Genomic DNA, 15,784 nt, shown 5'->3' on the forward strand with positions numbered 1-15,784 from the left:
GTACCCTGCCAACTTTGGAAGAGAACACAGTGCAATTGTGGAACGAACACATTGTGACTGGGTGCTGGTGCACTCTGCAGGCAGTGTAGGTTTGACGGCTCAAAGCCACGTCATCTTCGTCGAGCGGTAGAACGGGGTGCACTTGTGCAAGGAACATTGTGACATCCCAGCAGATGATGTAACTCATCATTTCAGTTTTCAACGGTTGGTCACTTGTGGGCCTCTTGCCATGACTGTCTGCTCTGCTGCTGTCCCACGTGTCACCTCTACCTCCCTTGCGTTTCTCTGTGTATGCTAAATTTGCCTTGGTTCTTTTTTTTTCTTTGTCTCTTTGTTTGGATTTTTTTGTTACCTTGACCCAAGCCTCTCGTGTAACATTTTCTTTGAGCGTGGCACCGCGCCTCAAGAAGTGACCCACAGCAGCAGCACACGAGCGTATTAAAGCCATCACCATCCTACGTGCGCCCTGTTTTGCGGCTGACATCTGCACTACCCCCCAGTTTTCGGTAGGTGGCACCTTCTCTTTCATTTCTTTTGTTTTATTTTGTTCATCCTCTGCTTTTGACGGTGCTGGCTTTTGTATGCCTTTTTAGTATTTTTTTTCTTTTTTGCCTCAGTCTTGTTTGACAAGCTGCTGCATGCATTTATGGCCATCTGAGCACTTTAAGTTAGCAGAATGCTGGGGAGTTCGGTGATGCACAAAAGTGCAGAAAGTTCAATTTGCTGTCTGTAGGATGTGAACTTCTGTGCACATTTCATGTGCAGTCATTCATTTTCTTAACAAACTAATTGTCTTAACTTGAAGGTGGCAGTAGTGAAAAAAATTCTTTTTTCTTTAATGTCTCATAAAAAGCAGACTGCTGGGGCACATTAAAATGTAGTCAGCAGTGAGAACTTCTCTCAACGTATCACTAATAGCAAATTCTGGTGTACAAAGCTACTAAGCAAACTAGAATGATATTTTTGTGTGGAAAGCTGGTGTTCAGATTAATATCTCTGTGTGATTTGCTGGAGTTGCATGCTGATAGACAATCACTGGTTAGAAAATACTGGTTAGCAATGAGGCAAGTTTAACCCTTTACTGCACAATTTTTTGCTTCCTCAAAATATTATTCATGGAGTTGTAGGGAAGCATAACAGTACCTGTACTCCCATGGAAACTTACTTTATCGAATGTTTGTGGTTTCAATTTGAAGAAAAAGGGTATGTTGCATATTTGCAACAATGTGCAAATAAAGAAGAAGTTGAAAGTAAAAGATAGATTTAGTGCAATTCATACTCAGATGCTTATTTGCACGAGACGATCATTGGTGCACCTATGATTTAGTGTGGAACAAAGAGAAGCACTTGTACATGCCTGTGCAGCACAGGTGGTTCCCACACTTCGTGCAGTACGTCATGCAGATTCCTGTGCAGCCAGGAAACAATGCAGTGTTTTCGGGTTATTGTCAAAATGTAGAACATCGAAGCACAGACGTAAAGCTGTGCCCGTGACGACGTGACACGGCAACGTGCAGAGGCACAGCGTACTTCTGAAAAGAAAAAAGGAAATTCGACAAGAGAACATCTCGTCCACGTGTTGAATCGAAACGGACTTACACTCGTGGCTTTCGTGACTAATTGAATAGTCACTGCCTTCACTATCAGGAGGAATTGCTGGGCCATACCAGCGTTTCGTAGTCATTTCACTTTTCCGAAGAAAATAAAACCATGTACACGTTGTTGCATTTGTGCAACATAGCAACGTTCTGTCGCCAGGAACAAACTATTCCGAAATGACAATGTTTTTTTGAACCTAGAGTCAGAAGGATGTTTAGCATAGCGTAAGAATTTTTTTTTCGCTTTGGCTTTTGGACAAATACATTTACAATTTGTGAAACTTACCTATATCACTGCTCGCGGGCGTGCGCAGCCTCCACCACGTTTGTTTTAATAGAAGATGCGAAGGATTAGCACAGATTGCAGCACAAGGTGGTGCGTTTTACAGACAAGTGTTGCGGATATGCAACAACGTGTACAGGCAGCTCCAAACTGACTTTGCTTCAGTTTTTAACGTCGTTCATCAGAATGTTGCGTAAATGCAACAAGGTGCAGTAAAGGGTTAACAATAACTGATGGTGTTTTGCAGATGTTCTTTCTTTATTGAGTGCTAGCGCTTGAATTTTACTAAAGGTGCACCGATGACTAGCGATCTTGTTGCTACTCTGATTTGCTGAAGCCTCCTCCTTGGCATTTAATAACTTTTGTTGCTGGCTGGCCTATTGCAATTAGGGACAAGAAATGGGGAAAAAAATTCTTACAGAAGAAAGACATGATGACAAATACTGTACACTTGCATATACAGTTGAACCTTGATATATTGAACAGCGCGGTGATCGCGATATAGCCAGAATTCGATATAGCCAAAATTCAGTGTATGAAGTCATGTAAAAATGCGTTAGAAACTTCTGCAGATCAATCAATGAACCAAGGGCGCGATCAGGGATCGTTGTTTGGAGTGTGCGTTCGGTTGCACCGTGTGCGATTGGCCTAGGCTGCACCGGCTTCGTCAGCCGTGAGCTTGCAGTCGAGTGCGCAACACGCTATTAGCCTAGGCAGTGCCGACTTCATCAGCCGCATGAAGTCGGGGCGGCCTAGGCCAAACGCGTGGTGCAGCCGAGCGCACACTTCGAACAAGGATCCCTGAACACGCCCCCAGGCAATACGCACTTGAAGCTTCACACAACGTATTTATTTATTTGGCTGAAAGTACTGCAGCAGTGTAGCCTGCTTCTTATTGGCAGGGGTGTGCTTAAGCACGAAGTCCTCAACATAGTCTAAATGATCCACAAGTGATAGGCTGGTGCCACAGTAGTGGCGTAGAAGGGCCAAAGCAGCTACAGCACCAGTTTAAGTCGGGAGTGTGGCAACATCGGCGCTTGCGGGATCAAACTCGGCAGTGTCTTTGTTTGGCTGCTGCTACTTCTGCGATCTCCAAGTCCGTCAATCGAAGCATTTTGAAACACTGTCAATAACAAAGTATGAAGTGGCGTCTGCCAAGACGTCTATGAGTGAGCCCAGTAACCACAAGCTCTCGCATGTCTTTGTGGATGCAAACCCCCCAGTCCTCGTGAGGTGCGGCAGGCGCAAAGCGTTGCACCGAGGAGGGGTCAGTGTGACAAATGTAATGCATCGCTGACGTTGTCCAACTAGCCAAGCCACCGCGGGCATATGCCGCTACGTTCAAATGGCGCCCTCAGCACAATCGCAGGAGTTGGGAAAGCTCATTGTGCCACCGCTACCTTTGAGGGTGTTACGCGAAAGTGAACCACCTGTGAACAGAGCACATGTGGTGATGGGTGGCGGAGTTTGATATATCTATTTTACGTCTGACCGGGTTCGAAATAAAAAACAAGAAATGCATGCCATTTTCCAGGTGATATAGAAAGTGTTCGATATACGGAATAATTCGATATATGCGTGTTCGATATATCGAGGTTTGACTGTACCACTAAACATAACAAGTATTTCTCCGTGTTTTGAAATTAACAAAAAAAAATTTCTATGCACATTTTTGAGGTAGTTGAGACCAAACAACAATGTACTGTTCGTAGCATTCTAAAGCCCTTGATGCAGTGGTTTCCGTGAAGTTACCATTTATGTTGCTGTGCTTTCCCAGGCTCCAAAAGAAATGTGGAAAGAAATGATGCCTCTATGTGCTTCTATGCATTGCTTGCAACACACTTGTATGTTTTTAACAAGCTCCATACGTACGCTGGTCACAAGAACAAAAGTGGCCCCACTGTCCAGCATAGGCCAGACCACAGAGTTTCCTACAAAAATTATTAAAGGGGAATTCGAATGCTATAGTGTCTGCGGCAGCTGCAAGCGGGATTGTTCAGCCAGCATGGGCAGTGCATCGGTTTTCCCAAACTTGGTCCTTCCTGCTTCAAACGATTTTGTGAAAGTGATAAGCTGACGACTGAAGCAGGTTGAAACTATTTTTAGCTTCTGTGCTATCGGTGTGTCGGTGTTGTTGGTTGAAAACACTTTTGAGAGTGTTTGAAATACGATCTAGCAAAATTTTTAATGATTGCTTTTGTTCAAGGCCCCCCCCCCCAAAAAAAAAAACAAATAAAAGGTGCCTTTCCAGGAAAACTATGTCAGATGTTTCTGGTAATCCAAGTATTTTCAGATAATTGTGCCATTAGGTGTATGGTTGATGTTAATTAGCTGATTAGGCACGCTGCAAAAGGAATTGTGATTTGTTTAAGGTTACTGCGAGCAATATGCCAGTGGTCTCATTTGTCTCGATCACAACGTTATGGCACTCGCTCCAGCTGACTTCATCGTCTGTAATGCTGCTACATTAGGCCTTATGATGAGCAACAGCAAACGAGGGGATTGAGTTGGTTTCAAAATGTCACGATGTCATCCTTTCATGTGACCACCTGCGGTGTCATGACGCCATAACCTCCTGGGAAGTGAAACTGGAACTGGCTATAGAAAAGCTATTCTAGAACATTATTTATGGGGCTCTAAAGCTTGCCGGAGTTTTTTTTAGAACCTTCATTCAACGCAAAAAAATGAGGAGGCGAAAATATTGTGTCAGTACTTGAAAAGCAGCTGAAGCTTTCTTGTAATGAAGGCACTGGTTTAGGAATTCGAGCACCTACACAATGTTAATGTACCAATTGAGTGCATTTTCTAGAAGACTGCTTTTCAGCAGAAAATATTTTATACATTTTCTTTAAAGCACAATTCGTGGTGCCGAAATGAGAAAAAAATTGGGTTTTACTCTAAAATGGAAGGCCTTATGTTTGTTATGAAACAGAAGAACTATACACAATAAGCTTCCTTTAAGGTAGACACAAAAATAACTTCAAAGTCGGATAATCTTACCGCAAGTTTAGCGTAACATATGTGCTCCTCAGCTTATAGGAAAATGAACAGGAGTCCCTGAACTGTTAAGCTTGTCACTGAATTCTTCTTAAAAGACCCCACCTACAGTGTAGCTTATTCTGTGTGAAACATGGCTTTGGGAAATGCGTGTCTAAACTAAACTTTTTTTAAGTCCTTTATTATTTCTGCAGAGAGTAAAAAAATTGCTAACACATGCTGCACAATAAAGTATATTTAGTGGCGTGAGCTGTCGAATCAGTAGTGTGAATTAAGCCTGTCCTCTTCGCTGTGTGTGCTTGTTTTCACCTTTTCTTGAACTGCAGACCTATAGGCGCTCCCAAGTCTACTTCAACCTTTCCTGCACCTCTTTGCATATATATACAGCTGTTTGTTTTTTTAGCTGAGCTATATATTTAAAGGCCAGCAACACCAAAATTTCACTTTGGCTACATTGGTTAAAGATGAATAGTACTTACTGTTGAAGCAATCTTGGCAAAACCTGCAGGTCTGGTAATTGTCTAACTTTCTTATTAGCAGCCGTTAAATAACACCCAGGCAGATGACGTGTGCACCTAGTGATTACTGGATATGACATAAATCCCAGCCTCATAGATTTTTAGCATGCCGCAACAGTCGTGGGCACTGCCTAATCTCGGAAGTCATGCCGAGGAGCCACAGGCTCCGGGTCATGCATCACTTCTGGCGAGTGGTGATGGCAGCATTTTTTTCTTCAGCTTCGGTATCAAAAATGTTTATTTCTGATAGCTTTTTATGATGCATACACTCTTATTTCAAGAGTAAAATATTGCACAGAAGCTGCTCTATATCTACCCTATCTGAATATACAAGATGAAAGGGGGTTAACCGAGGGGCCTCGATTTTTATTAATCATATCAAGAGAAGCCAACAAAGATGCCAAGGACAACATAAGGGAATTTACTTACTAATTGAATTAAAGAAATGATAAATTAATGGCGATGAAAGTGGATGAAAAAACAACTTGCCGCAGGTGGGGAACAATCCCACGTCTTCGCATTACGCGTGCAATGCTCTAACCGATTGAGCTACCGCGGCGCCTTCACCCAAAAAAATCACTTACTTGTGATGCCTGTGACAGAAAGGACGTTCCACAACCGCTGCCAAGGTTTGTGAGTGGTGGTGCTGGCTAACACTCCCAAGGTTAGTTCTGGTAGTAACACATAAATACCCAAGAAAGTGGATGGGAAGATGGCGCCGCGGTAGCCACACCCCCCCGCCTTGCACCCTCTCCCCTTTAGAAGAACCCCACCTATATATACTGTGGCAAGGAAAGCATATGTTGCCATGAAGAAGACAAGTCCACTTGTCAAAACGTTGGCTCCTGCTTTCACCTTGTTCTCGTCTTGCTCATCGTCTTGAAATACACGGTGTCCCAGACGTTTTGCCACGACCGCATGTACGAAACGGCATTAATCAAAGCCACCACCGCTGCTATATTGATTACCTCGCCGCCTCGAACCGGCGCTCTCGCACGCAGATCCACTGGCAGCCGTAGCCACCACTATGGCAACATTAGGTCTAGCTGCTTCAACATTTGCTATTAAGCTTCTTGCCGTTGGGTGCCATTTTTTTAATTGAAGAAATTCGCTGCTGTCAGCAATGGCACGTACTCCGATTTTGTGGTCCTCGCGATTGGCTTAGAAGCTTGTAAAGCATGGTGCGTTGCATAGTGCTGGTTCCTGAAAGTCAGCTTCGCCTCTGTCCAGAAATCTTACTTGGTGAAGCAAACGTATTGCAGTGAAGCATAACAATAAACCAGCAAAACACGTAGGGCTAGTTGGTGCATAGCTTTCATTACCGTTGACGCTTCGATTTTCGGAAGCATAACAAGTGTGGGAAGGGGCTATTGCCACGGGACACAGTATGTATTCCTTAATTATACATGCGTGCACCTGGTATCTCCTGTCATAGTACGAGCACCGATATGCCTATTACATGTACCGACAGGCCTTCAGAGCATTTTCAAATGTGCCTGTAGCAATTTGAGCCTTTAAGGGCAGTAAATGACATGCATTTATTTTTTCCAACTGGCCGATTTTTCGGACGTTTTCGCGGCCTCTAGGGAGTTCGAAAAATTGGATGTGGACTGCGCAACAGACCAGGAAGATGCTTCAAATGGTCCATGGGGTGAACGAGTGGTGGAAAGAGGACAAGATCAGAAAGGACCTACGCATTGAGGAATGAAAGGGAAAGCAAGCGTGCTGCCGCCGTTTTGAAGGAGCTTGAGCTAAATAAAAAAAAAAAGTTAAAATAAAAAAAAATAAAGAAGTGTTGGCTGATGCCGGAATGCAGGGGTCCATCATCCAAACCAAAATAAACTCTGAAGCAGTGAAACACGAAACTGAGGCGTCCTGCGCAGGCTGAGAGTATGTCAGGACAGCTGAGGTTGACTTACGAGCTCTTGAGAGAAAATCTCAATTGTGACAAAGTTCAAGCCTCGTACCACCGAACTTGCTATCAGTTGATAGAAATAGCTCGTATTAAAAGATATTTGCTTCTGTATGCATCTCATTTTTATTCGTATTTGAGAATGTCCAACTCGATTAGCAATTTTTTTCAAGGACATTTTGTTTGCCGTGCATTTTACTAACCCCTCCCTTCTAGTCTGTTTTTTAATAACATAAACACTACTGCTTAGTATTCAAGTTGGACTAAGTCGTTTTTTTTTTTTTAATTTTCATATGCCTACTAGAGAGTGTCAGCATCGGGCGATATGGTTTCAGCTCGTCTTGACATAAAACTTAGTTCTGCATTACTCATGGAAAACCTGGAAAACTCAGGGAATTTGGAAATGTCAACTTGGTAGACACCCTGTTTCATCACCCATGGTAATCTTTGAAAGGTCTGGGTCCCTTTCTATGTTATTTTTCAAATCGTGGCACAAAATCAAACAAATGTTCTTTGTTTTGCTTTTTTTGAACTTCTTGGGCAGGCAGGGAACAAACATTGCCGCAACCTGTGTCATGCCTAATTCCACACTCAAAATCCACTCACAGGAGCTCTAACTCATGCAGGCAACTGTTAAGTCTTGTCAGTTGTGTAGCGATGACTCTCATTGGTTTTTTGTTGTATCTTTTCAGTAGTCTAGTAGGTTTGACTGGTTGAAGACCAGCCTAAATGAAAAAGTTCTTTAACCCTCATTTCTCCAATTGTAACTGCTTAACTCTTTCTCTACTATAGGAAAAAGAGGGGTCTTTTGTAGGTTATGCCAGATTCTTTTTTCTGAAGGAGACACTGCACTCAGTATTTTATGTAATAGATAAAAAAGCAGAATGAATGCACTTTTCATGCATAAAGGTTTTATTAACAGTGTGTATGTCATAAAAGAGATATAATTTGCCTGAATCAAGATTGTGGGATAAAATTGAACAAGGTTGGCAAAGACACGCTTGTATCTACTTAGAAAAAAAATGTAACAAAATTGTGAGATATACAAAATATGTTGCCATGTAATAGGCACTCTGTTTCCGAAAAAATATTAAAATTTTTCTTTAAACAAATATTCTGCTACAAAAATATATTTGCAAGCACGGCAGCTGGGCGTAGCAGGCTGGGGCCGCTGAGGTTCCGATCTGGTTTGCGTCGTCGTCACTCTCAGAGTCAAAGTCCAACGAATAGGCAGCATCCTGAGACTCGCTGCTGCTCGATCTATCGATAAAATCTGCTACAGGCACTGTGGAATTGTGAGATCTGCGATCTTTTGAAGTGTGCATGCTGCTCCTGAAGGCGGCCATTTTTTGCTTTTTACTTTGACAATCGCGAAACTTCAGAGGACATTCAAAAATTAACGCCTGGCGGGAAAAAGAGCAAACTGATTAGAAAAGAAATATATATCTCCTCCTTCCCGTCCAATGGCACAGATTGTCCATGAGAGGTGCAGAATGTCTCAAACGCGGCATTTCAAACCATTAATAGAGGGCAGCCATTTTTGCTTTCTACTTTCACAGTCGTAAAAACTTGGGAGCACAATAAAAAATCACCGACTGATGGGAAAAAAGCGAAGTGCCTTGAAAACAAAAAAAATTTTCTCATCCTTCACATCCAATAGTGCAGTGTGTCTGTGAGGTGTGCAGAACGTCTCGAAAGTGGCATTTCAAACCATCGACAGTGGGTTAATGAGGCCCAATGGGCATATATGTCTTAGTGCCTCCTTTATAAATGTTTCAAGTTTTTAGGTGTTTCTTTCGGCATTTTTCCAAGGAGGAATAAAAATGTTAAGGAGATTCATTGTTTGTTACGAACATACATCACGATTTTGCAAGAGTAGCGGGACAACTGTCACCACAAACCTGTATGACATTCTATGCTGACGTTGGCTTGTCTAATGACTTGCGGGGTGTTTACCTGCATGCTGAACAAGAGAACCACAGCGATACAGCTAAACAGCTCCATGATGCTAGTCAGGTTTATTGAGACTTTCTCCTCGTAGTTTGTAGCAAGTTATGTGGATGGATGTCTAGAAAGTGGTGCTAGTTTCAGGATTCTTTGTGCGTGAATGTACATTCCATCACAAAAAAAGTGGGGGGGGGGGAGGGGTTGGCCAGCTGTTGTGAGCTGGCTGATTTGTACTTTTTTCATAAAATGTACAGTCAAAAGTTTTCTGTATGTGGCTTTCTTGAGAAAGCCCAAGGATGTAGCTAGTACAATGCTATGTGAGTCACAAACAGTATTAAAGGTGGAAAGTCTGAAATCCAGGCTGGGTGTGCCAAAGTTAAAAAGATATTCAACTTTTTCAGATCTTGTTCCCCGTAAGCTTTTGACGCTGACCGTGTGTGCCTTGAGTACTTGTTAGCTTCAATTCTACAATTCCATCGTGCAACCTGAGCAAATTACCATTCTCTTAACTAACATTAGTTATTGACTAGTTAATTGTGCATCATAATTTTTCATACATGTGATGTCTGCCATTCCAAATAGCTCAGCTTGATGCTGTCTCTTCAGCTATCTGGCGCAGACAATTTTTGAATAGCTGGTCCAGCTTTAAAAAATGAAACAAGAAAAGCCAGGCTGTCCAATTTCTTGAACAATCGTTAACTGCATTACTTTTTTACTCTGTGTGTGAGGTTAGTGAAATTTAGAAATGTCTTAAGAAGGTAGTGCTAGGCTATCGTCTACTCTTGTTACATAGCTTGTGGGCTGCCTGTCATGTATTAGCTGCACATAGGTCCTTTTCTTGCGCATTTTGGAAAGAAACCAAGATAAAAGCAATGAGATACGGCTTGTCTTGCATGACTGTGTGGCATGAGCACATTTCGCATTACCAACATGTGCACTGCTAACAAAGTCGGCAAGGACCTAAATGGTGTGTGTGGCACTTGATGTTGGCACAAAGTACTAGTGTGTGTGTTTATTTCAATACAGTTTCTTGAGCTGTGCACTCCAGACATTGCATACCGTTAACAGATTGCGAATTTGTAGAGGTCACCTTTGTTCTTATATCATTTTTACTGAAGTAGGCCTCACTAATATTTGTTGATTCTATTCTACATTTTTTAACTGCATTGTCCATATTTTGGGGCAAATGGTAACAAAAGGTGCACTTTGTACTTTTACACAGAGGCACGATATGCCTTTTCAATTGTGTAAAAATTTGTGGCAGGTGCGCAAAATTGAAGAATTCTGTCGAAAGACATGGTGTTTGGGGGTGGGGGGGGGGGGTTGAAACACTGCACTAGAAGTTGGTTATAAGGTTCACTTTATACAAATTTTGTAATTTGAGCTGGCTGGCGTTCTGGTGCATGTGCATGCCCAGACAAAAAGGACTTGCCATAAACCGAGCAGTGTTGAGTATGGCTAGATGCACCTAAAGGGTAAGCTCCTTCACTGAAAGTTATAGTTGCTTCCTCTTGCTATTTCTCTCCCTTTGTGATTTCAAACACTTTGGTTTTTACCCAGGGCTCAAGCATGGGGCACTCACAGTACTCACTGCTCACGAGAACCCGTTTTTCTCCCCTTTCTTCTTGTGTGTGTGTGTGTGTTTTTACAGTCAAATGGCTGGCATGCTCTTTCCAACAGTTCAAACAGCTTAACTTTGTATGCTAACATAATGGAAGACTTACCTGACATAGGGAATGTCATAGATTGGGCTAGTGGGTGTGCATGATCGGAGTGTGCAAATATAACAGCAGGAATTTTGACGAGGACAAAACTAAAGAAGACAAGGACAAGCATTTTGCTTGTGCTTGGCTGTCCTGTGGTTATCTCCTCGTTGAAATTTGCACTCTTATACTTTGATTTAGTGAAACACACACAGATGACACGTTAACACAAACTCACCAGTTCTTGTTCAGTAATGGCGTAGCACTTGTCACTGATCCATAAAGAATGTGAGATACAGCGAAGGACTAAGCCATGGAAAAAGGCAGAGATTTGCATCTGCACAGCCGTACTATTTCTTTTTCTTAACTACTTTTCTAACACGAAAGTTAGTGTCTAAGAAATCAAGTGAGACTATTTGGACCAAGCTGACTAGTAGTTGCAAACAACAACATTGTGCATTTAAATATATGCTGAGCAGCCTCCTTTCTTTACTTTCAGCAGTAGTATTTCTAGGCTCCACAGAAAACTCATGCGAGGGAGGAGCTGTACAAGCATGTCAAATAGACTGGAAAAATCGCTAGACACAAGGCAATGATTCAGTGGCAGTAAGAGCGTAAATAATTTTATCTAGGTGTTAATGTGAACAAAATGTGCACTGTGTGTAGCATTGATATGTACTGTGTAAACCAACTGTGGCACTTCCAATGCACTCGCCTTCTTCACTTGACACTTTACTATTTGTCACCTAGGAAGAGCCCATGTTGAACATAGTGAACACTTTTTTTCTTCTTAACTGTTTTGCATCAAGTTTCTTCATGAAATCAATGTGTGTCACACAGTGCAGAATTGTGTCTGCATGCTAATTTCACTTGTTGAAGGACTCTGCAATTGGAAATTATGTAATAGTCTCTTAGGGTATTAAATGGCAAAATTTAAAGAAGCCTTTTGGGATATTGAGCCTTTAAAGCCTAACTTCTTGTTGTTTATGGAAGCAGTTTTTTAGTTTTTATATGTCTGGGGAGCACAGCTCAGAGGGATTTTGTGAAGTGTTTAAGTTAGACGAAGGCTTTGCTAGAGGCTTTATCATGGCTTTCCAGGTCATTGGGGGGCTTCCAGTGCATGCTTGTATCCTGTGTTGTATGATTTTATTTTTACTTGCCCTAATCCTAAACCACTGGATCGTTTGTTTGATGTTACTTAGATGTTAGTGTTTCAGTTAGTGTTTCATTTTCTCTGAAGGTTTGGTTAGTGACAGCTTTCTATTATTTATTGCCATGCGCGAAAAAGCCGTGGACTGTCATGCTTCTTAATTGCGGGTGCCTGTTATAGCCTGTATTATTTTTTTTTCTACAAACCACGCATGTGCTGTTTCCTCTGGATCATAAAATGCTATATGCAAGATTCTAATGTTGTGATCTTTTAATGGTTATGCTAGGCTCATTGGTTTTAGTGAAAAGCCTTGGGCTTTCAAGTGGCTAAACTACTAAAGAAGTGGAGCTTAGGAGTCATGTAGTTGGATCTGTGCTCACTAGAAATGTTTTCCTTGAGTCCGCTTTATTTTAACCCCTTAAGGGATCTTGACGACCTCAGCTCATCGTGAGTAATTGTCACTTTTTTTTACTTCTGACAAGTTATATGGCAAGATGGAGGTAGACATTATATTGTCATCACTTCTTTTGAATTAGACTTCCAACAATATTTGCAGGCATATTTCTATGTTCCGACCATGTTGCTAAGGTTCAGCTTCCATGTATGCTATGATGGAGTGATCTTCTTTATAATCATTAATGTAGGTGAGATGCAGCTCATTGTTCTACCGGTTACTATATTTACTGAATAAAATATGACACGACAAGCTTCGCCTTGCTATGTTGTTTGTCAAAATTAGTGTGCCTAATGCTAAGTACCTTGTCCTTGGAATATTTTTCTGTTTTACTTAATTATTGGTTCAATTACTTTAAGCACTTGCCAGGGCTGATGACGCATGTGCATGGCACTTTCTGGGTGCACAGATGAGTGAAAAACTGGGTGCACTGAAGTGTTAGCTCTGTTTGGCATTCAGAGAAGCTCTGACTGAAACGTATGGCACCTGTATTGTTTATTTTATTGCTTGTGTAACTGATGCCATGTTTCATGAGGTGCATGTGTTAATTTTAGTATAGCCTTTGTCTGAGGAAATCTAACTCCTTTCTTAATTGCCTTTCTTATTCCCTTTTTCTGTCTCGGACACGCCACTTGGACACATCCATAGAAGGAAACACGAGCCGTGGCAGTCACAGCCAAGGCATCTGAACCTGAAGCAGTGCAAAAAAATATTGAGGAAGAAGTCGCCAAAGGTGGAGGAGAAGGAGAAGACGATGATGACACAACAGCTGCTGCTTCATCAGCCGAGAGCAGTAGTGCCTTTGAAGACCTGCGGGCACCTCTGCTGAGGGCGCCACCTGGTGGCTTGTTACGTCGTCGCAGCCTGGCCGCCAGGCTTCGACGCCTCAGCCGATTGTCACTGTCGGCTAGTGGCTCCGCTGAGGGATCATCGCCCGAAAAGCATAAGGGAAGTGGTGGAAATGAGGCGGAAGCTGTTGTCCCGGCTACTGTAGCCCGGCCTCCAACCAAAGGAATCTTGCGTCGCCAGAAGGTGCACTGTTGCAGCAGTAGTAGGCACAGGGAACTGCCATCAGCCTCTTCTTTTGGAGGTGGCACTGAAAGCAGTGAAGGGTCACCTGAGCATCGTCCCATGAGTCCAGGCCGTTTCTGCAAGCGTGCCTTCGGACGTGTCTTTGGTCTCAGTGATGTCTCGCGTCATCGAGCAGATGGCGTTGCTGCCACAGTAGATGAAGAACAGGAGGAGGAAGGGACATCACCGAGAGAGCCCAAGGTGGTCAGCATTTCAGAACCACTGGAGAGGTCACAGTCATCACGACATCGTGGTGGAGATACATGGCGCCACCGATCTGTACCCAACAAACCTCGGAAGCCTCCCCTTGTGTTTGGTGGCACGTTCCCAATTGACGAACCTGTGGGTCTGTGGGGAGCCAAGTCTCCTTTCCGGAGTGTTGTTGAGGGGAGTCTTAGTGTGGCAACATTTCCTGTCGATGCTTTCTGCTGTGCAGCACCCAACCTGTGTCAGGGACACGCACAGCATCGACCGGTAGAATCATCTTTCTGTAAAAGTCGTGACAGTAGTGCTATTGCAAAGAGCTCAGTCGCTTCGACTAGTGAGTCTGAGCCTGAGAGCAAAGTATTGTCTTTCACTAAAATGCACGAGGCAGGCACAACAAGACTGCACAAACATAGCCAACCGCTTGTGGCCTCAGATTCCAGCAGGGAGACCAAAAGTTTTGCACCTTCTGCACACCCAAGGTGGAAGGGTTCAAGCTTCTTGCATTTCCTGTCTGGTGAATCCAAAGTGCATAAGTCGTGAATAGTGTGGGATTTGTAGAGATAATACTGCAGTGAAACTTTTTTACCGGGATTAGCTTTCACTGGCAAATAATGTGTGCCGACTCTTCATACCTCAAGTGTATAGAGCCATAAAGCTTGCGTTCTCACTGCCTTATGGTGCAAAAATACTGCAGTGAAACTTTTTCAGGATCGGCTTCCACTGGCAAACAATGTGCATAAACTCTTGATACCTCGAGTGTGCAGAGCCATAGAGCTTGCATTCTCACCACTTTATGCTGCGAATATAACATATGAAAGTATGCTTTACTTCAACGTACTATATTACCTTTTAACCCTTTATGAACAAATGTTGCCTATAAACCAGAAAAAAAAATTTTTCGCTCTCAGTTTGGCTATTGAGTATGGAGCTTCTGGCTCATTGCCTTCACCCAAAAGTGAAATGACAGGCCACAAGTGTCATTTGTTGGATTAAAGTAGGGTCACGGGACGAGGAAGAAGTTTGGCAGAAAACTCACTCTCTTTTGAAAGCACGATCAGAGGAGACAGACCATTGCAAGATCCTTGCTTGCAGTAGGATCATACAGGTTATCTAAAGGAAATGCAATGAATATTATTGTTTCTCATCCGATGAGAACTGTCTGTGCAATTACCATACTGAGCCATAGGTTGCTTAGTATGAATCTCACTTCAAGGGTTCTGTGTAGTGCAAGATATATACTAAGTTTCCGCAAATATATATATGTGTGTGTGTGCGGGCGTGCGTGTGTGTGTGTTTTGCTCTTGGTTTATCTTGCACATTTAGTTGAAAAATAAACATTTTCTTTGAGTATTTGTGCATCTCATTCTTAAAGGGGTCAAGTGAAAACTGGGCTGTTGTAATCATAGTTTTTAATTTTAACATAATTGAGTGCAGTCTGTTGATTTTAACAAAAAAAGCTGTGGTTAAGGACTCTCCGACTTCCATGTCAAGATAGAACTTCTGCTAACATTCTGCTGGTTTGTTTCTGTGATGGCTGTTGGCTGCATAGTTCCAATATCTTGCATGCAATGTTTATTGATTGCCTACTGAGATGCATTGAGGTTTACTCTGTTTCTTCCGGAACCTAAACTTGTGCCTGAATTGGGATGGGTTGTAGTCTTGGGGTTACGCACTCGAAAAGAGGAGTTGCAAGCATGCCCTTGGCAGAGGTTGGTCCTGTTTACTGTAAACCCACTGTTTAGCTATTAGAGATGTTTCTAGGCTGTACAAGAAGATAGTTGATTCAGCATTGTGATATATTACGGTGATACATATGTGTAGCCAATGAGATACTGCTGAAAGTTGCAGCCAAAATTCCATCGCACAAGAGCGGAGGAAAAAGCTACCTGGCACATTTCTTACACATGTCGGTGGTTTCTGCTCAAATGAGTCTTTTGTTGCCTT

The 15,784-nt window shown here is 42.6% G+C and overlaps 2 protein-coding genes and 1 non-coding gene across 12 annotated transcripts in view; 2 read left to right on the forward strand and 1 right to left on the reverse strand.

Annotated features, from left to right (window-relative positions):
- LOC139052300 (protein transport protein Sec16B-like) overlaps positions 1-15,784 on the forward strand; it is a 492,173-nt gene that overhangs the window by 381,466 nt on the left and 94,923 nt on the right. The window lies entirely within an intron of this gene.
- Positions 414-15,115, forward strand: LOC139052282 (uncharacterized; the record flags this gene model as incomplete). The annotated part of the gene is made up of 2 exons (XM_070529366.1): positions 414-506; positions 13,211-15,115. Coding segments are annotated over 2 exons (1,263 nt in total), but the record flags the coding sequence as incomplete, so codon positions are not given.
- On the reverse strand, positions 5,883-5,955 carry TRNAT-CGU (transfer RNA threonine (anticodon CGU)). The gene has a single exon. It is a non-coding gene; the product is annotated as a tRNA-Thr (tRNA).

This window comes from Dermacentor albipictus, unplaced genomic scaffold (assembly GCF_038994185.2).
Source record: "Dermacentor albipictus isolate Rhodes 1998 colony unplaced genomic scaffold, USDA_Dalb.pri_finalv2 scaffold_21, whole genome shotgun sequence".
NCBI lineage: Eukaryota > Metazoa > Arthropoda > Arachnida > Ixodida > Ixodidae > Dermacentor > Dermacentor albipictus.